We start from the raw sequence: 21,991 nt of genomic DNA, 5'->3' as shown, positions 1-21,991 counted from the left end.
CAGAAATGTATGCGGGAGAGGATTTGGTGAGGGCTTTGTAGGCGAATGTAAGAACCTTGAATTGGCATCTGAAGGGGAAGGGGAGCCAGTGTAGGGCTTGAAGGAGAGGGGAGGCAGATGTAGAACGTCTGGAGGGGAAGATGAGCCGAGCAGCAGCATTAAGAACAGATTGTAGTGGAGAGAGGTGAGAGACTGGGAGGCCAGCTAGGAGAAGGTTCACTATACAGTAACACAGAGATTCCTTGCTGTGTGCTGTCACACATGATATCACTATACAGTAACACAGAGATTCCTTGCTGTGTGCCGTCACACATGATATCACTATACAGTCACACAGAGATTCCTTGCTGTGTGCTGTCACACCTGAAATCACAATACAGTCACACAGAGATTCCTTGCTGTGTGCTGTCACACATGATATCACTATACAGTAACACAGAGATTCCTTGCTGTGTGCTGTCACACATGATATCACTATACAGTCACAGAGATTCCTTGCTGTGTGCTGTCACACATGATATCACTATACAGTCACACACAGATTCCTTGCTTTGTGCTGTTGTCACACATGATATCACTATACAGTCACACACAGATTCCTTGCTTTGTGCTGTTGTCACACATGATATCACTATACAGTAACAGAGATTCCTTGCTGTGTGCTGTCACACATGATATCACTATGCAGTCACACAGAGATTCCTTGCTGTGTGCTGTCACACATGATATCACTATACAGTAACACAGAGATTCCTTGCTGTGTGCTGTCACACATGATATCACTCACTATACAGTCACACAGAGATTCCTTGCTGTGTGCTGTCACACATGATATCACTATACAGTCACAGAGATTCCTTGCTGTGTGCTGTCACACATGATATCACTATACAGTAACACAGAGATTCCTTGCTGTGTACTGTCACACATGATATCACTATACAGTCACACAGAGATTCCTTGCTGTGTGCTGTCACACCTGATATCACTATACAGTCACACAGAGATTCCTTGCTGTGTGCTGTCACACATGATATCAGTATACAGTCACACAGAGATTCCTTGCTGTGTGCTGTCACACATGATATCACTATACAGTCACACAGAGATTCCTTGCTGTGTGTTGTCACACATGATATCACTATACAGTAACACAGAGATTCCTTGCTGTGTGCTGTCACACATGATATCACTATACAGTAACACAGAGGTTCTTTGCTGTGTGCTGTCACACATGATATCACTCACTATACAGTCACACAGAGATTCCTTGCTGTGTGCTGTCACACATGATATCACTATACTGTCACAGAGAGATTCCTTGCTGTGTGCTGTCACACATGATATCGCTATACAGTAACACAGAGATTCCTTGCTGTGTGCTGTCACACATGATATCACTGTATACAGTCACACAGAGATTCCTTGCTGTGTGCTGTTGTCACACATGATATCACTATACAGTCACACAGAGATTCCTTGCTGTGTGCTGTCACACATGATATCACTCACTATACAGTCACACAGAGATTCCTTGCTGTGTGCTGTCACACATGATATCACTATACAGTCACAGAGATTCCTTGCTGTGTGCTGTCACACATGATATCACTATACAGTAACACAGAGATTCCTTGCTGTGTACTGTCACACATGATATCACTATACAGTCACACAGAGATTCCTTGCTGTGTGTTGTCACACATGATATTACTATACAGTAACACAGAGATTCCTTGCTGTGTGCTGTCACACATGATATCACTATACAGTAACACAGAGATTCCTTGCTGTGTGCTGTCACACATGATATCACTCACTATACAGTCACACAGAGATTCCTTGCTGTGTGCTGTCACACATGATATCACTATACAGTCACAGAGAGATTCCTTGCTGTGTGCTGTCACACATGATATCGCTATACAGTAACACAGAGATTCCTTGCTGTGTGCTGTCACACATGATATCACTGTATACAGTAACACAGAGATTCCTTGCTGTGTGCTGTTGTCACACATGATATCACTATACAGTCACACAGAGATTCCTTGCTGTGTGCTGTCACACATGATATCACTCACTATACAGTCACACAGAGATTCCTTGCTGTGTGCTGTCACACATGATATCACTATACAGTCACAGAGATTCCTTGCTGTGTGCTGTCACACATGATATCACTATACAGTAACACAGAGATTCCTTGCTGTGTACTGTCACACATGATATCACTATACAGTCACACAGAGATTCCTTGCTGTGTGTTGTCACACATGATATCACTATACAGTAACACAGAGATTCCTTGCTGTGTGCTGTCACACATAATATCACTATACAGTAACACAGAGGTTCCTTGCTGTGTGCTGTCACACATGATATCACTATACAGTCACACAGAGATTCCTTGCTGTGTGCTGTCACACATGATATCACTATACAGTCACAGAGAGATTCCTTGCTGTGTGCTGTCACACATGATATCACTATACAGTCACAGAGAGATTCCTTGCTGTGTGCTGTCACACATGATATCACTATACAGTAACACAGAGATTCCTTGCTGTGTGCTGTCACACATGATATCACTGTATACAGTAACACAGAGATTCCTTGCTGTGTGCTGTTGTCACACATGATATCACTATACAGTCACACAGAGATTCCTTGCTGTGTGCTGTCACACATGATATCACTATACAGTCACAGAGAGATTCCTTGCTGTGTGCTGTCACACATGATATCGCTATACAGTAACTCAGAGATTCCTTGCTGTGTGCTGTCACACATGATATCACTGTATACAGTAACACAGAGATTCCTTGCTGTGTGCTGTTGTCACACATGATATCACTATACAGTCACACAGAGATTCCTTGCTGTGTGTTGTCACACATGATATCACTCACTATACAGTCACACAGAGATTCCTTGCTGTGTGCTGTCACACATGATATCACTATACAGTCACACAGAGATTCCTTGCTGTGTGTTGTCACACATGATATCACTCACTATACAGTCACACAGAGATTCCTTGCTGTGTGCTGTCACACATGATATCACTATACAGTAACACAGAGATTCCTTGCTGTGTGCTGTCACACATGATATCACTATACAGTCACACAGAGATTCCTTGCTGTGTGCTGTCAGACCTGATATCACTATACAGTCACACAGAGATTCCTTGCTGTGTGCTGTCACACATGATATCACTCACTATACAGTCACACAGAGATTCCTTGTTGTGTGCTGTCACACATGATATCACTATATAGTCACACAGAGATTCCTTGCTGTGTGCTGTCACACATGATATCACTATACAGTCACACATAGATTCCTTGCTGTGTGCTTTCACACAGTCATATACATATTCCTGGCTATGTGCTGTTACCACTATACTGTCACATTTAGATTATTGGCCTTGGGGAGACTCTTACCTCACAGAACAGTCACATAGGTTTCCAGGGAGTTAAGCTGCCCATCCACTAGCAGACCATAGAAACGACAGCACGATTACGACATTGTAATCGTGCTGTCTTTTCTATGTCTGTGATAGCTCGTTCAGCTCATCAATCATCTAGCAACATGCTGAACCTAACGTTATCGTCAGGTTGACTAGCATGTTTGCCCGATAATAGATGTCGGAAACGTCCAGCGGACACACGCATCGCTGGTCGCTTCCGACTTTAAAGTACCCGACTTTAAAGTACCCGATTTGCGGACGATTTGCAAGCGATTGCATGATAACGACGTTATCGTGCAATCGCCTGTCAAAATTGCCTAGTGGATGGGCAGCATTACAGTTTATCCACGTTTGTTTGTGTAATTTATATGTGTTATTGTTATGCCATTAAATTACAGTAGAGTACAGAAGTCGAAAATTCCCTTTTTCAGCAAAAGCTGTTTTGTTGGACTCTCCCAAAGGGCACGATACTTGAGTTGTCATTTGTATATTACATGTACACTCTGCATATAGCAATGCTACGCTCTATAGGTTATGTAACAAATCTAATCTAATGTGATTATCTGTAAGGTTGGAATCACACCCATGCACATCTTGGGATTACCCCTGTGATAGATCCCATTTAATTTACAAATCTACTTTTAAACTAAGGCAGTTCCCTCAGTGGGCCGTCCCTTGGAGCGTCTGAGTCTCCTTAGATGGTAGGAAAACTCATTGTGCCAGTAGTTTGTACTGTTATATTGTGTATTATATTTATATTGTTTAACATAGGCAGCAGAACTTGCGGTTAGGTGAACTCTTCATGTTGAATGCCAGGGTAATGCTTTGTTCTCTCTGTGTCTTCAGGAGACGTATGAGAACACAAGTCACCAGGTGAACACACTAAGGAAAATCATTAAAGAGAAGGAGGAAGCATTCCAGCACCTCCGCCAGCTTGAGCAAGCCAATGCCTTCCAGCAGCAGAAGCTGGGGCCTGCTGGGACTGCGCTGCCATCTGTTGGGGTCCCCTGTGGAGACATTTCCTTGGTCGCAGACTTCCCACCACCCCCGCCTCCACCTGCTCCAGCTCCTGCACCTGCAGCACCCCCTCCCCCTCCTCCACCACCACCACCGCCACCCCCTCCACCCATGCCAAGTAAGGGTAGTATATTAAACAAGTTATAAAAAGTACATTTGAATCCTACTTACTGGAAAGGTAAATGTGTCCATGACATTTAATTGCTTCCAGCATAACAACTGTAAATGTTACCATAACTGACACCTCATTTATAAAGTAAGTAACATCTTAGAAAAGTGGGAATAAAACCGTTTTAGCTGTATGTAATTACATTTTAGGAAGTAGAAGCCCACTGCTCAATCAGCAAAAAGAGAAAGCAACGTAATCAAAATTAACATCAAGTTATTTATGTGCTATCAGCGGATCAGTGTTATCCTAGACGGCGTCGTTTGATCGTCCCGTGTGTACGGCCTGTCAAACAACGATCGGATATCGTCTGATCGTCCTGCATGTGCTGGATGTTCAATATCGAACATCCAGCAACATGCACCAACCCCCAATCGACTATAACAACACGCAATCAACGATATCGACCAGGTTGGCCTGCATGCACAGGCGATGGTCGATATCGACCATCCGTGCCCGCGAATCGACCATAGTTTGGTCGTTTGAAGGTGCCAGAAACTGGTCGAATTGTACGATGACGATATATCGTTATTGTTCAAATCGACCAGGGAAATCTGACCGTGTGTATGCGCCATACGTCTGCAGACAAGTGTATATGTACGTTATTTATAGAAAGTAACACAACTTGGTTTTCACTCCTATTTTAACATGTTGATTTTTATGTAATATAAATCTCTGTACCTATTCAATGTATATTAATAGCATTTGTTTCCTTCCAACAGACAAATGTCCTCCCCCACCTCCTTTTCCATTCTCTTATCCTTCTGTCATCCTCACCAGTGGGTTATCCGGTAAGCATCATGCTATGATGAGTGGGCAGTACAGTGAGTGAGCTATACAGGCCTTACTGATCCCTACAGTCTTCAACTTCTGTCTGTACCATTTGTCTCCGTTTTCAGCAATCCGGATCAAGAAACCGATAAAAACAAAGTTCCGCTTGCCCGTGTTTAATTGGACGCCGTTAAAGCCCAACCAGATTAGTGGCACGGTGTTCAGCGATCTAGATGATGAGCGGATATTGCAGGTAACAAGGGGTCATGCTGTTACTGCAGTCTTGCAGTTGCAACCACATTTTATTGCCGGAAAACAGTTGACTTGCCACAGACTAGATCACCCAATCTTGGAGGCATTGTATGATCTCTTTCTGCTTTCATCGTCTATGAGACTTTGGAATAGTGTGTTGTCCCTGGTCTGCGGTAACCTTTCCCCAAGGACTAAATGGAAGTAGCATTTGTAAATTGTGTAAAGTAATTTCCCTGATTAAATGTAGCCTATTCTATTCCTAACATTTTCATTCTAAAATTTTGTGACAAAAGTTCTGGAAGACATAGCTTGTAGATTAGAAAGTATGCTGATATTTTTAAGACCTGTTTGTTATCTATCATGTCCGCTGTAGGATCTGGAGATGGATAAATTTGAAGACCTGTTTAAAACCAAAGCACAGGGAACTGCCATTGACCTGACCTGCTCCAAGAGTAAATCTTCCCAAAAGTCTATCAGCAAAGTTACTCTTCTAGAGGCAAATCGAGCCAAGAACCTAGCCATCACTCTAAGAAAAGCCGGGAGGACCACAGAGGAGATCTGTAAAGCCATTCAAATGTAAGGTCCCCATTTTAAGTTGCCTTTTTCCTGAGACAGAGAGCAGCCTGGCGAATCTAGAGCTTATGATGTCAGCCATAGCATATAAATACTTGTTTTATTTATTCATTTGGTTGCTATATCTGATTAATATATATATAATAGTAATTTATAGTAATAATTATTATAATGGTTGCTGAAAACATCTTTCATATTGTCTGAAAAGCATGTTTTCTCTTGTGAACCATAAAACACTTGACTCTCTCTCTACAGTTTTGACTTGCGGACATTGCCGGTGGATTTTGTGGAGTGCCTTGTGCGTTTCCTTCCTACAGATGCAGAAGTTAAGTTGCTGAGACAGTATGAGAAGGAGCGAAAGCCTCTTGAAGACCTCTCGGATGAAGACCGTTTTATGATGCTCTTCAGTAAAGTGGAACGTCTTTCCCAGAGGATGTCCATTATGACGTTTATGGGCAACTTCAGTGAGAACCTGCAGCTGCTAACGCCGGTATTAACTCTCTAACATCTCTTCCACAAGGGTTGCTGTCATCAGGACTACATTGACAATGTTGCCCTCAGTATGCTGGCCCCTGGATTCTGACACCACTGAAATGCTACTTAGAGAATTTCACCTGTGCAGGTATTATACCTATAAATGTGGCGGTAAGCAGGTGAAATGCTCTAAGTAGCAAATCAGTTGTGTCGGGATCCTGGCGCCAGTATATTGAGGTCAACATAGTGACTGGTAATATTGTCACTGTCGCCCTCCCTTACCCCAACCCTTCCAAACAGTATACTTTTGTGCTTCTGACCACTGGACCTTTAAGCACATCTTTTGATATACATCTTAACAATTAATGGACCAAACCAAATCAGCCATTATGCTTTTTTATTTCATTACCTCATCATATCCCTTTAGCTGTCAAAACACCAACAGCCGGCTGTCAAAATACCAACAGCGGCATCCCGATGCTGAGGATCCCGACGGGATAAGTAATACACCTTTCACACCAAAATCCCAGAACCGACCCAGGATTTTGAACGCAGTTTACACTGCATCTTTGACATGGGTTATTCCTGGATAGGTCCCATTCACACTGAACCTGGATCTGCCCTGCTAAACTTGTGAGGTCATAAAAAGTGGATGGTGACTGCTCCACAGCCGCCAATCAGCTAATTTTAAGCATGACCCGGGTCGTGCTGTTCACACTGCACCATGAACTGGTTCGTTCCCGTGTCCAACCCTGATCGCTACCCAGCTTGGATTCCCAGGTCACTCAACCTGGATATTTTTTCAGGGACGCTTTCACACCGAGCCGCGACCCAGCAATAACCCTGGTTATTTTGGCAGCGTGAAGGGTATTAGTATGCTATCCTGTCACCATGTAACCCTAACCCTCGTTTTCCCTACCCTACCCTCCCTACCCCACACCTTAACTCTTGCGGTTAGTGCCTAAACCTAACCCTCCACCTTAGTGCCTAAACCTAACCCCCCCCCCTTCCCGCAGCCTAACCTCCCCTCTCCCGCAGCCTAACCCCCCCCTCCCCTCCCCTCCCAGGCTGCCTAAACCTAACCCCCCCCCCTCCAATCTTCCTGTGGCTAACAGCTAAGGGTGCCGCTGTACTTACTATCGGGATACCAGATGTCAGGATCCCGGCGTCAGCGTTTCCACACAACGTCGGGATTCCGGCGCCGGTCTTCTGTCCGCAGTTCGGATTCCGGCGCCGGGATTTCATCAGCCGGCATCCCGATCGTAGGTACCTTATAGGAACAAGCTGTATTTTAGCTGTAATAAATCGTAAATGAAATTAGAGTAACAGATTCTCAATGGTTTCTTCCCAGCAACTGAATGCAGTCATTGCAGCCTCTGCCTCAGTCAAGTCCTCTCCGAAGCTGAAGCAAATGCTGGAGGTGAGTAGTAGAGGGGAGAAAACTACTTGTATACATTGACATGTACCAAATGTTATACAAACTGATATTCTGTATTTCCTTTCTTTCAGATTATCCTCGCCTTAGGCAATTACATGAATAGCAGCAAAAGAGGGTCTGTGTACGGGTTCAAACTGCAGAGCTTGGACTTGGTAAGTGCACCGTCACCGCCAGAGAAGGTGAAGGTGACCTTTTTGTCCAGTTGCATGTCATCACCTACAGTACAACCAGAGCGTCCATTGCTGGGAGAAATATTTATCCTTTTTAATAATAAACTGTCTTTATCTAGCTCCAAGACACTAAGTCAACTGACAGGAAGCTGACACTGTTAAACTACATTGCATTGATTGCCAAGGAAAAGTATCCTGAGGTGGCCACTTTCTACAACGAGCTACACTTTGTGGAGAAAGCAGCAGCAGGTGAGAACATCAGTCTGACCCTGGGTGTATCTAAGTAGAAGCTCCCTCTGCCCCCACACTCCCCTACATCATATATTGATATATATTCAACAAAATCGTGTCCTCTAGTTGAAATAAAAATAACTCCCTAAAAATATACAAAAGACACGAAACGGCCACGTCCACGCCACTAGGTTTCTCCGCTTCCCAGCTGGACGACTCTTTGGATGATGGTCACCTCACTGTTGTCAGCATGCCTACCTTCCTTACTGTGCTCTGATTGGCTGTCCCAGGTGTCTGTCATGAATGGACTGTAATCTCACATCTGCACCAGTTGATGAGGTAAATGTTAGTAAAACAAGTAAAACTTGATAACATTATTTTTAAATGTTTTTATATAATGTAGGGGAATTTTAATCTTGTAACTAAAGGTTGTGCTTTACTATTTAATATTACTTAGCTCGGATTACATTAACCCACTAGTACTGCAAATGGAAATACTGCCTTTTCTCTTTTCTTGACATAACTTGGCATTTTGGGTGAATGACAAAGATGGCACTGTAGGCAAGGAAGGCACTGTCATGTGAAATATCGCTGTTCTGTTTTATTAATGTAATGATTTACTTTTCTGCATGAGAGTAATGTATGCCAGATGTGCTATACAACAAGCACTCACATCACATGTCCCTCTTATCACGGTGTGAAGAGCTGCTGCCTTATATAACATTGGAAACTGTAATCCTGGGATCATGTACTGAGGCCCCCATACCCCTGTGGGCTGTATGTGACCTGACCAGACAATGTTTCTGCCGGCAGTATCTCTAGAAATTGTCCTGTTGGATGTAAAGGAGTTGGGGAAGGGGATGGATTTGATTCGGAAGGAGAGCAGTCACCATGACAACAGCGTCCTGAGGAACTTTGTGAGCACAAATGAAGGGAAACTAGACCATCTTCAGAAGGATGCGAGGACCGCAGAGGTAAGCACATCACATAATAAGCGGAGGATTGGCTCCAGATGTTGGTTATGAAGGATAGGAGCAAATTGTGCACCTTGTACTTTTTAATAAATCGAAAACTGTTACTTTGGTGACAAATACTTTTTGGTCTTTTCCTCTTGACCCTGTGGGTTACTGACTAGTGATTGACAGGTGTTAGCTGGGCTCTTACGTTCCTAGTAACAGCATTATTGTAAAATAGGATTGGTCATTACTAAATGTTACCCATTGCATAAATAATACATGGAAGCAATTGATAAATACAGTAAATTGGAAGTGCTTAGACAAAACTAGGTACTGTACAATGTGTGTTGTTATGGCATGTAGGCCAGCTTTGTGTGATATTTGCTACAATAAATAAATATATACTTATGTTTGTATTGTTTAACACTAAGGGGTCTATTTACTAAGCAGTGTTAGGAGAAGTGAAGAGTGAAAAGTGATAAGGTGCCAGCCAATCAGCTCCTAACTGCCATCTCAAAGGCTGTGTTTGAAAACTGACAGTTGGGAGCTGATTGGCTGGCTCCTTATCACTCTTCACTTTTCACTTCACCTAACACTGCTTAGTAAATAGACCCTTAAGGGCCAAATGAACTAACCTATGATTTGCGGCAGCCAGACCAATTTAGGCGAGATAGTCACTAGATTCAAAGTGGCAATTAGTTTAAAAGCGAAACAAGGTTGGTTTTGCCATTAAACTAATTGCTGTTTCAAATCTAGGGACTATCTCACCGGAATCTTGTCGACTCCTGCAAATCGCAGGCTGGTAATAATAATATTAGTACATTTGGGCCCAAGTCACTAATACTATAGGACTGCCACCTGAATATGATGCCGGTGTAAGATATCTACTAACGCTCTGTGATAATCTTTGTATTTGACAGTGTTAAATAAAATTAACAAAAAAGGGATTATGTCTAAGTTATTTGCCACCAACCATTTAACTAGGAGAGCGCATGGAAGTTGGTGGACACAGTGCATGCTCATAGCAAAACTGGACATCTGTCAGCCTCTTCTGTACTGCATTAGGCCTGGTACAGACTGTGCAGATGAGAGCAATTGTCTGATCAGTGTGGATCCCGTATGCACTGAGAGCAGTGTGTACTTCTAGGGGATCAGGAAGTCGGGCATTTCAGTTTTAAGCAGCTCATTGCAGGAGTGTTTGAAGCCGTTTATCGCTAACACTCCTGCATACACACCTATACAACTATCTGGTGATCAGCCCAATAATTGTAGTAGTCTGTACTCTGCTTTACCTCCTCACGTCATGGCATCAGCACTATAAAAGAGAGGACAGTTGGCAGAAATAAAGCTTGGCATATGAGAGTCACTTGCAGGTGGAGGTGAAGCGCTGAGTAGGCAATGGGTGCCTCAGTATTGCAGTTATCATACTGGACATGCTCACCTTGGTACCTCCTAATGGGGTGCGGGTTAAGTAATTGATCACATTATACATTTTATAAGATAAAAAACCTTGTCACTCAGACCAGTCTTCCTATATGAGTCTGACACTACGCATTAACCTTATTCCAGTGCTACAACTGAGAATGCTTCAGCCAGAGTAGCCATAGTCCAGCTACGTGTGGCCAAGTGTCATTTCTTTTGCCTTCTTCACTTCTGACAAAATCCCTTTTCTATTGAATGTATTGTTTGCCTCTATCAGCTGTTTTTTCCTGCTTTATTTGAATGTTCTGTCTGGATATTTATAGCGACGCGTCCCACTGTGATTCCTCCCCTCCACCCTTCCCCTCACTATGAATGCAGGAAGTTCTGTCAGCTCTTAGAAGGGAGCAGTATCTCCAAATCTCCTCTCTCTACTCCGCAGGAAGCATACGCAGCTGTGGTGCACTACTTTGGAGAAAATCCAAAGACAACGCCGCCCTCTGTCTTCTTTCCAGTATTTGCCCGTTTCATCAAATCATACAAGGTATAGTAATGAACCCTGTGTCCTGGACTGTCGTGCTGAACGCTTGAGACGCACCTGTGTGTTTAATCTGTGTCCTCGAGCCCAGAAGACGGCTCTTTCCTGCGATTGTTCCAGCAGGAAAAGGTTCTTTGTTAGGGTGTGGTCACTTGTAACTGCATCATTTGCAGCCTATGCAGTAAGTGGGACAGCAGTGAGAATAAGCCGATCCTTATGCACAAGTAGGAACATAACAGTATACGCTGCACTAATGCTATTTCTGCCCCACAGAAGCTGGAAACACTAAGTAGTTAGAGGAGTGAGTGGTGACCAGGTTACTCTTCCTGAGCTGTACACAAGGTGCTATGTGCTTTCCAGTCTATACAAATATAACAAATGGAATGAATAAGCAGTGTAGACAGTTCAGACTAAATAGAGGATTTATAAAAAGCAGGAATGTTTCTGGGTATACAAACACTACAATGGAAGAGACTATAGGACAGCAGTCCCATGCCAGAATGTACTGTATCAGGACACATGGTGGTACCTTGGTGTGATGATCCAGGTTTGCAGCTTAATCATTACTGTGACAAACAACCCTGTTTGAATGGATTTCAAAGTAGACTTTGCTCCATTTGTAATATGTATTCTGTATTACAGTAGCAGTGTGCATGAATACATGGCAGAGCGCATAGTGATGTTATCTGTGCTATATGCTTTCATTGTTCGCGAACGTCATAGAGCAAACGGCTGAGATATGACAAACCAGCATTTCCTTTATCAGCATATATGCAAAATGTCTTTATACGCTGTCAGTTATTTCATATTAGATGTCTTCACAGTATCTACAAAGGATGGGTACGGGATGCCAGCATTCGGGATCCCACCCGTCAGAATCCCAAAGCTGGCATCCCAACGGGGTTAGAATACCAACACTTTGTTGTCTGTATTCTAACCCTCCCCCTCCCCTAACCCTCCCTCCCCGGTGCTTTACTCTAAAACCCCCCTAGTCCGTAAACCTAACCTTCCCCTGCCCGCACCCTAAACCTAACCCTCCCCCTTTAGTGCCTAACCCTAACCCTTCCCCTAGTGCCTAACGCTTACCCTACCCCTAACCCCACTACTTACCTTCGGGGCTCTGGCGGTCGGAATGCTGACGCCGGGATTCTGACTGGTGTCTGGATTCCAGCACCGGCATTCTGACCGCTAGAATCCCCTCCGTCTGTATTTTAACCACATTCCTTTCTACAGTATATTCATAGTTCATTTGGGCTTTGTAGACCACAGCGCTTTGTATATTCAGAGCCAGACTAGCGTAATATGGGGTGGGCACCCTTGTTGTGATGTCACATGACTTACCTACAACGTGCTCGCTCTCTGAATAGGAGGCTGAACAGCAGAATGAGATGAAGAAGAAGCAGGAGGAGGTTTTAAGAGAGAAGTTGTTAGCTCAAGAGGCAAAGAAGATGGATCCAAAGGTATTTCCTCCATTGGCTAAATAACTATTTAAGCACATTGTAAGCTTGTCTCATTATGGTGGAATGCACTATGGGCCTGATTCAGTACCGAATGTAAGTGCAACTTCGGACGCACATTGAGAGATTGTTTGCTGTCACGTATGCTTATAAGTTGCACTGTGCGTGTGCAGCGATCGCACTGCAATGACGGACGCACAGAGGACCCTATCACAGAGTGAGTGACAGGATATCAGCATTTGGGGGTGGTGACGGGGGAGTGGTCAGAGAAACACAGGCGTGCCTGTCCGTTTGAATGCCGTTTCCCGGGCGTGCGAAAATGAGCTACTGCATACGCAGCTAGAGAGCCCTCTGCGTGCGAGGAGAGCAGTGTCTGCGGCTGGTCAGACCTGGTGTAAATGCTGCTTGTGTGGCTGCTGTGCATCGATGGTACCAATGTTTATGCCGTAGAGCAAGATTGGACGTATATAAGGAAGCAGCAGTGGGCGTCTTTATGCCGGCTGAGCTTTGGTAAGCTTAGCATATTTTAGTAGCTGCCTTCCATATGGATTTGCAGCTGCGGTAGTAATTACGATCCATACTGAATGAGGTCCTATGATCGCATGTTCTATTAGGTCACCTGGCTATTCTTGAATCCTTACAAATTGCTATCCTACTCCTGAGGGAAATACCCAAATTCAGTGGCTTTCCTTCTAGTAACGTCTGTCCCAAGTCTGGTATCTTCCTTTTTCTTCTTTCTCTGTCCTAATCTATCACTTATATTATACAGTATATCCCGTTTTTCTGCAGATCATTTTGAAGATAATTTCCTGTTGATGTTTCCATTCCTCCCCATCTATTTTATTTTATTTTTCCCCTCACACTGTCTGGGTCACTTAGGTAGAAGCAGCAAAGATGTAAAATCTGCCTGTTATTGGGTTACTAGGGATATCATTGTATTACTGTATGTCCATAGGAAATAACTGATTTCAACGTTTATGTAGTCTGTACAAAGCAATAAACAATACTGTTTTATTAGTCAGAAAAGTATTTTGTTTATAAGATACTAAATATTCTGCTCATGTTTTCATGTACAATAATTTCCTTAGTCCCCAATGCAGAAAAATAAGCGACAGCAACAAGATTTGATAGCGGAGTTGCGGCGGCGGCAGGCCAAGGACCACCGACCGGTGTATGAAGGAAAGGATGGAACCATTGAGGACATAATCACAGGTGAGTTTCTTTACATTTTGTTACAGCAGTCTCTGCCAACCAAAGGAGTTGTCCATCATTCTGCTCCCATGTGTGGAGTCCTCTGTACTGGGGGTTTCTTAATCTCCCTGCCTCGAGACATTTATAAGTTGCCTTATTTGACCATGTATGTATCTCTCTGTTTCCCCAACTCACATTGATGGCTGCAGTTCTGAAGAGTGTCCCCTTCACAGCCAGAACAGCCAAGAGAGGCTCTCGGTTCTTCTGTGATACATCCCTCTTTGAGGATTCAAATTGTTAAGCCTAATGCCTTTTAAAAAAGTATGTAAAGGTACCTCCATTCTCCTCATGCATGCAGTGTTATCATCCATGTTCAGCCATGGACTTATTCATGGAGAACGCTGGAATGCATGCCCAGACCTCCCACTTTAACTTCATAGTCACTTGCTAATAGCCTGCAATGCACCTGACTGCATGTCCCTCTATCGTACCTGAATGCCTTCACCTAAGAAGATACATTCACCTGCATTTAGCTTTTTAATGTATATGTCATATTTAATGAATATGGCATTTTATAAATGTATGTGTGTGTATTATTTTACAGACAAGCACAGGGGAGATGATTGTTTCAGTGTCATTTAATAGTAAGTTTATGACCTTACAAGACCTAAGAACTTCCTAAAAATACTCAAGTTATTAAATAAGAAAATTATGGTCTGTGTCCCAAACCACCTTACATTGGATGCAATGGGAAAAGCAAAAAATGAATATTATGATTAAAAATAATCTTGTTGCATTGATTTGGGACGTTCAGTGGTGGGTGCTGTGGTATTAGTTACTGGTCATTCTCTGAAGCCATCTCCCCTGTATAATTTGCTTCCATAAGATATTACACCTTTTCTGTTTATCTGGTGACAGCTGGAGAGAGCGTTGTGATGACACATGGCCATTCTCTGAGCTAGAGCAGTGTGACAATGCATGGCCATTCTCTGAGCTAGAGCAGTGTGACAATGCATTGCCATTCTCTGAGCTAGAGCAGTATGATGACGCTTGGCCATTCTCATAGAGCAGTGTGATGACGCATGGCCATTCTCTGAGCTAGAGCAGTGTGACGACTCATGGCCATTCTCTGAGCTAGAGCAGTGTGACAATGCATGGCCATTCTCTGAGCTAGAGCAGTATGATGACGCATGGCCATTCTCTTAGAGCAGTGTGACGACGCATGGCCATTCTCTGAGCTAGAGCAGTGTGACGACTCATGGCCATTCTCTGAGCTAGAGCAGTATGATGACGCTTGGCCATTCTCATAGAGCAGTGTGATGACGCATGGCCATTCTCTTAGAGCAGTGTGACGACGCATGGCCATTCTCTGAGCTAGAGCAGTGTGACGACTCATGGCCATTCTCTGAGCTAGAGCAGTGTGATGACGCTTGGCCATTCTCATAGAGCAGTGTGATGACGCATGGCCATTCTCTGAGCTAGAGCAGTGTGACGACTCATGGCCATTCTCTGAGCTAGAGCAGTGTGACAATGCATGGCCATTCTCTGAGCTAGAGCAGTATGATGACGCATGGCCATTCTCTTAGAGCAGTGTGACGACGCATGGCCATTCTCTGAGCTAGAGCAGTGTGACGACTCATGGCCATTCTCTGAGCTAGAGCAGTGTGACAATGCATGGCCATTCTCTGAGCTAGAGCAGTGTGATGACGCATGGCCATTCTCTTAGAGCAGTGTGACGACGCATGGCCATTCTCTGAGCTAGAGCAGTGTGACGACACATGGCCATTATCTGAGCTAGAGCAGTGTGAGGACACATGGCCATTCTCTGAGCTAGAGCAGTGTGACGACGCATGGCCATTCTCTGAGCTAGAGCAGTGTGGTGATGATGGCCATTCTCTGAGCTAGAGCAGTGTGACAATGCATGGCCATTCTCTGAGCTAGAGCAGTGTGACGACGCATGGTCATTCTCTGAGCTAGAGCAGTGTGACGACGCATGGCCACTCTATGAACTAGAGTAGTGTGAAGAAACGTGTCTACTCTGAGCTAGAGCGGTGTGGTGATACTTGGCAACTCTATTAGCTAGAGCTATGTAATGACATGTGACCACTCTGAGCAAGAGTGGAGTGATGACATGTGGCCACTCTCTGATCTAGAGTGGTGTGATGACGTGGTGCAACACTCTAACCTAGAGCAGTGTGACGACACGTGGCCACTCTGATCTAGAGCGGAGTGATGAAATGTGGCCACTAGTTAGAGCGATGTGAATGTGCATTGCCACTGTCTGAGCTAGAGCTTTATTATGATGCGAGGCAACTCTCTGAGCTAGAGCTTTATGATGACGTGTGGCCACTCTCTGAGCTAGAGCGTTATGATGACACATGGCCACTCTCTAAGCTAGAGCGTTATGATGACGCATTGCCATTCTCTGATTTAGCTGACAAGCCCTGTGATGGTAACTTTGGTGGAAACTGTAATTATGGTGTCCTTCATTCTTCATGGTCAGGCCAGGGTGCAGGCTGTTCTTGAACGTTATGGTTTGTTGATGATTATATACATCAATTTTTCATTTTATCTCTCAGATTAGTTACAAGGAAGATTCATCCTTAGTTTCCTTTCTCTAGCAAAGGGTAAGAAACTGCCAAAAACAGCTGCCCTCAGTAACTTGCCTAATGCAGGCTGTGCTGCTTCTGCAATAAGATAGGCCTGACTCTTGTAACAAGCCTTTGCTTCCTGCATCTTACACGGAGCGATTCCTGTTACGGGTCAACAACACCTAGCCAGCCAAAGCCACTCATTGCAGGTATAGTTTAGTAACACCATAAGATCTCCATTTACCAAGCAACAGATGCCCCATCTACATTGGATTTTGTTTTGTACTGTGGCTGACAGACCCTAAAGTGGACCTGTAACCTACATTAAGGCACTGTATCTGTTTTGGGGCTTTTGTCAAGAAAGTAATACCTGCAGCTTGAAAAGCTTACATTAAACAATGTATTTTAACACTGATTTGTTAGCTTTGTACAAAGTATTACAAGAAAGCCTCAACGCTCATACACAGCATAGACACCTCTGTGTAGAAGTCGAAAAGGTCCTTTCTTTACTATTGAGGAGTAGAATGATGTGCAGTCACATGATGAGTTCACAGTGTATTTATCCCCATGCTCCTAGACTTCCTACTACTCTGTAGTGTTGACTTTCCAATTACTAACTGCCTCTGCTTGCTTCTGCCAAAGTGCTTTCTTGTAACCCATGGATATACTTAATCTTACCTCTGATTACTTTCCTTTTTACAGACCTCCGAAACCAGCCCTATAGACGCGCAGATGCAGCTCTCCGGAATGCCTGGCGACGGATCTAGTACTTCCACTTTCAGAAGTCATATTGGGCTTTGCTGTGTAATGCTCCTTGGGGCAGTAGAGTTTTAAGACTTTGCAGATCATCTTCACTACTCCCTCCATTCCACATTTTAAAGGAAATGAAGAAACCCGGGATACTTTACAAAAGAAAAAGTGCCTTATTGTTACAGTATTATAGAACTATTTTTTTCTTTTACTATTTATATATTTTTTTAATATTTCATGTCAAATTTGTAAATATATTTGTAATTTTCTTTGCTGAACCAATACTGGCTGCTGTAGGCGATATTTGTTGCAAAAAAGTGCCTTGTAAGTGCCTTGGACATTGGTGATGTTTTAGGATGTTAAAAGGGAGGGAAAGAAAATAGGAAATGTGCCAAATTTTTTAGATTTCTCCAGAAAGTTGTAAGAAAGCCAAGTGTTTGATTAGAAAAATTCTGTTTAATGGTTTTTCTAGGAAGGCAAACAAAGCAGGTGTACACATTATTTAAATTTAAAGGGAATGATAATGATGTTAATTGGACAGCGTTGTCTGGCTAGGATGTGCACCAGACATATACAAATGCTGCCCCTACTGGTGAGTATGTGCACCAGGAGCAGAGGGACTGTGCCCCAAATGATAACGATGTGCACCTGGCACAGAGAGATACCACCACTAATGGTGAGGATGTGCACCAGGAAGAGAGATGTACCGGTCCTAATGGTGAGGTTGTGCACCAGGCGCAGTGAGATACCAACACCTCTGGTGAGAATGTGCACCAGGAATATGCTGCCCCTATTGGTAAGGATGTGCACGAAGTGCAGAGAGATGCTGCCTTAATGGCAAGGATGAGCACCAGGCTTAGCAAGATGCTGCCCATATTGGTGAAAATGTGTACCAAGCTCAAAATTGTGCTGCCTCTACTGGTGAGGATGAGTACCAGGCTTAGGGAGATTCTACCCCTACAGGTAATGATTTACTTTACGCTTAGCAAGATACTGCCCCTACTGGTGAGGATTTGCACCAAGTGCAGAGATATGTTGCCTCCGAGGAAGAGCACCAAGCTTGGCTTTAGGGTTTGCAAGATGCCACCCCTAAAGGTGGGGATGTGCACCAAGCACAAATATATGCTTATATGCTGTCCCTAGTGGTGAGGATGAGCACCAGGCTTAGCCAGATGCTACCTTTACAGGTAAGGATGTGCACCATGGAGATTTCATACTGTGCAGTCAGGACATGCACAGCTTTGCTCTTGTCTGCAATGTATGGGGTAGTAGCTAGTTAAGTAATAGCCTGCTCACACTGTATGTTTACGGTTACTTGTTTGCATTGCTTTTATTATACTTCCATGTACAGAAAAGTAAATCCAAGTACATACCTAGCTACTTACTTTCAAAAGTTACAGCTAACTGTAACAGTATATTTACCTTAATAGAAAATACTTTCCCTTCCCTTAGAGACAGACAGAAAACACTCATCAGGATACTGTCAGTGTCCTGTATTTTAAATCCTCCACAGCTATGGAAAGTAAGTTAGTAAGCTGCTGGTGTATACGAAGGTATAATAAAAGTAATGTTTTCAATTTGTATTTAATTGGACATCTATCTCCATGAACCACTGTGCACAGACATTACATGGCTTTTGGTCTTAAGCAGTGATATTACCAGGCTGTCTGCAACATTTCTTTTATTGTTTTATATATATATGTATTTTAGCTATAGCTGAACTGAGAACCTAACAGAGCCATCCCATTCCTACCTATACATACTTCACAGTGAAGTTTTTCCTTTATATTTCGGTAGGTTTGGGAGTTGGATAATATTGTGACTTGATGTGATACCCCTACATCTCTGTCTATGAGGCGATGATACGTCGTCCCTTTTATTTTTATTTTTGCTGGTGATAATTTATTTTTGAAATTTCCAAATCGGGATCTTTATATGTACAGTCTTGTCACAGGTTACCTACCTGGTCTGTGATTGCCTGGGCCCTCTGTCTGGCAGTGGGCAATCCGTTTAGTGACCGTAGTTGCCTGGGCCCTCTGTCTGGCAGTGGGCAATCCGTTTAGTGACAGTAGTTGCCTGGGCCCTCTGTCTGGCAGTGGGCAATCCGTTTTTTGACAGTAGTTGCCAAAGTCCTATTGTTAGTTTGCTCCGTTCAGAAGAAGAAAATTTGTCTTTTATCATAGAGTCAAATGAGGAGTAGTTTAGTAAATAAGAATAGGGGGTTACACTTTAATGTAAATGACATGTTTTGGATTTTGCAACAAGGAGAGTGACACTGCATTTTATTGTGGGGGAACGGTCTGTGTAATACAGTGGCCAGAACAAACTAGAGACAATGGCCTTTTGTTTTACAGAACCATGGACTCTATCTCAGGCTCTCGTGACATTCCATGTTTTCATAATCTTGCAAAATGTAAACTTGTGTCAGAAGTTACAGGGACCACTCAGTATAATACCTTCAGTTTTCTCTGTTAGTTGCTTTATGTGGTTCTTCTCTGCCAGGATCTCAGTGCAAGAACTTCCACAGTCAGTCATATGGAGTTTGTTATATCACCCAATAGACGCAAGGCACTTATTTCATAGAGGTAGTGAGACTGGCATGAAGTTGAATATGTCCTACAGTATAAGTGTTTTTGGAAGCACTTCTATCTGCGAGCTTGTTACTAGATAATAACACAGGTGAGCAAAGCTGAGCTGACTACATATTATACACATTTAAGTTTGTAATCTCCCATGTATGCAATAACAAAGCTGTCTCTTTTCCTTTCCTATGGTTCTATAGATCTGCACCTTCTCCCCCAGCTAGATAAAGTGCCAGCTTGCAGGGCACACACTACAGTTTCTCATGTTACAGCAGCAAATCCTCTCTGCTCATTCCATTGTTTTTATGCAATTTGCAGTCTGTTTTCATATGTATTTCACACACATTTATAGATTTATTTTAAGTCTCAGAACATCTGTGTTTGTCAGGTCTTTGTTCCAGGAATGACTTTCTGTGACAATTTAACTTATTATTATAATTATTATTTTTATTAAACTACCAAGTCCAGAACAATATAAAGGCTGTAGTACATGGCCAACATATACACAAAAGAGCATAGAGGCCAGCTGCAATATACCTATTCCTCAGTCAGTCTATAATGTAGTTCTTCCATGGTATCACTCATGTATGAATCTGTAACTATTGTGCATGTAACATACATTCCTAGCCTCCTCCACTGTTAGGGGAAGCCCCCAGCATAGACTCTGACTTTGGAGGGGCTCCAGTGCCTATTCTCAGTGTATTAATCCTGTACAGTATGTTATTTCTGATGTAAGAAGCCAGTACTTGTTTATTACAGGTCCTTTTTTTGTCTTATTGTCAGATATCAGGAAATGGTTTAGTGCTCTCTGTTATTGTGTTTTATTTTGTCAACAATAAATGGGCAGAGCGCTATCATGCAGCCTTGCTGAGTCCTCTATCACCTACGTATTCCTACAGCTGTGGGTAACTGCTTCTTATCCATGAATATAGAAATATGAACAGTGCCACTAAATCTATAGATGGAAAAGATGGGTGAAGGGGAATCTTATCTATTAATATAGACATATTAAACAGTACTGCCACACGTAGATTGAAGAGATGGGTGAAGGGGCATCTTATCTATTAATATAGACATATGAGTGGTGCCATTATATCTGTAGATGGAAGAGATGGCTGGAGGAGCATCTTATGCAGGTATATAGTAATATGAGTGACACTGCTATATCAATAGATGGGAGGAGATGGCTGGAGGGGCATCATACCTAGGAATATAGTAATATGAGTGACCCTGCTATATCTATAGATGGGAGGAGATGGCTGAAGGGGCATCATACCTAGGAATATAGTAATATGAGTGACACTGCTATATATATATAGATGGGAGGAGATGGCTGGAGGGGCATCATACCTAGGTATATAGTAATATGAGTGACACTGCTATATCAATAGATGGGAGGAGATGGCTGGAGGGGCATCATACCTAGGAATATAGTAATATGAGTGACCCTGCTATATCTGTAGATGGGAGGAGATGGCTGGAGGGGCATCAAACATAGGAATATAGTAGTAATAGTGGCACTGCTATATCTATAGATGGGAGATGGCTGAAGGGGCATCATACCTAGGAATATAGTAGTAATAGTGGCACTGCTATATCTATAGATGGGAGGAGATGGCTGGAGGGGAATCATACCTAGAAATATAGTAGTAATAGTGGCACTGCTATATCTATAGATGGGAGGAGATGGCTGAAGGGGCATCATACCTAGGAATATAGTAGTAATAGTGACACTGCTATATCTATAGATGGCTGGAGGGGCATCATACCTAGGTATATAGTAATATGAGTGACCCTGCTATATCTATAGATGGGAGGAGATGGCTGGAGGGGCATCATACCTAGGAATATAGTAGTAATAGTGACACTGCTATATCTATAGATGGGAGGAGATGGCTGGAGGGGCATCATACCTAGGAATATAGTAATATGAGTGACAC

General features: G+C 43.2%; 1 protein-coding gene across 4 annotated transcripts in view; it reads left to right on the top strand.

Moving 5' to 3' along the window:
• Positions 1-20,908, top strand: part of FMNL3 (formin like 3) — a 133,538-nt gene extending 112,630 nt beyond the window's left edge. For 2 of the 4 annotated variants that reach the window (XM_088447206.1, XM_088447015.1), the window contains 14 exons: positions 4,322-4,610; positions 5,381-5,449; positions 5,558-5,682; positions 6,055-6,257; positions 6,510-6,744; positions 8,080-8,148; positions 8,238-8,318; positions 8,456-8,585; positions 9,381-9,541; positions 11,385-11,486; positions 12,848-12,940; positions 14,026-14,149; positions 14,338-14,449; positions 17,422-20,908. In XM_088447206.1, the coding sequence (XP_088303332.1) occupies positions 4,322-4,610; positions 5,381-5,449; positions 5,558-5,682; positions 6,055-6,257; positions 6,510-6,744; positions 8,080-8,148; positions 8,238-8,318; positions 8,456-8,585; positions 9,381-9,541; positions 11,385-11,486; positions 12,848-12,940; positions 14,026-14,149; positions 14,338-14,429 (1,773 nt within the window). In that variant the 3' untranslated portion in view covers positions 14,430-14,449; positions 17,422-20,908. Of the gene's footprint in view, positions 1-4,321; positions 4,611-5,380; positions 5,450-5,557; positions 5,683-6,054; positions 6,258-6,509; positions 6,745-8,079; positions 8,149-8,237; positions 8,319-8,455; positions 8,586-9,380; positions 9,542-11,384; positions 11,487-12,847; positions 12,941-14,025; positions 14,150-14,337; positions 14,450-16,707; positions 16,756-17,421 lie in introns of all 4 variants that reach the window. The other 2 variants (XR_015869804.1, XM_088447130.1) reach the window with 2 other exon arrangements.
• Positions 20,909-21,991: the final 1,083 nt, after the last annotated feature.

Source organism: Taudactylus pleione, unplaced genomic scaffold (genome assembly GCF_031769625.1).
Source record: "Taudactylus pleione unplaced genomic scaffold, aTauple2 ptg000005l, whole genome shotgun sequence".
In the NCBI taxonomy this organism is placed as follows: domain Eukaryota; kingdom Metazoa; phylum Chordata; class Amphibia; order Anura; family Myobatrachidae; genus Taudactylus; species Taudactylus pleione.
Note: the sequence above shows the minus strand (reverse complement) of the source record. Positions and strands in the feature narration are given on the sequence as shown.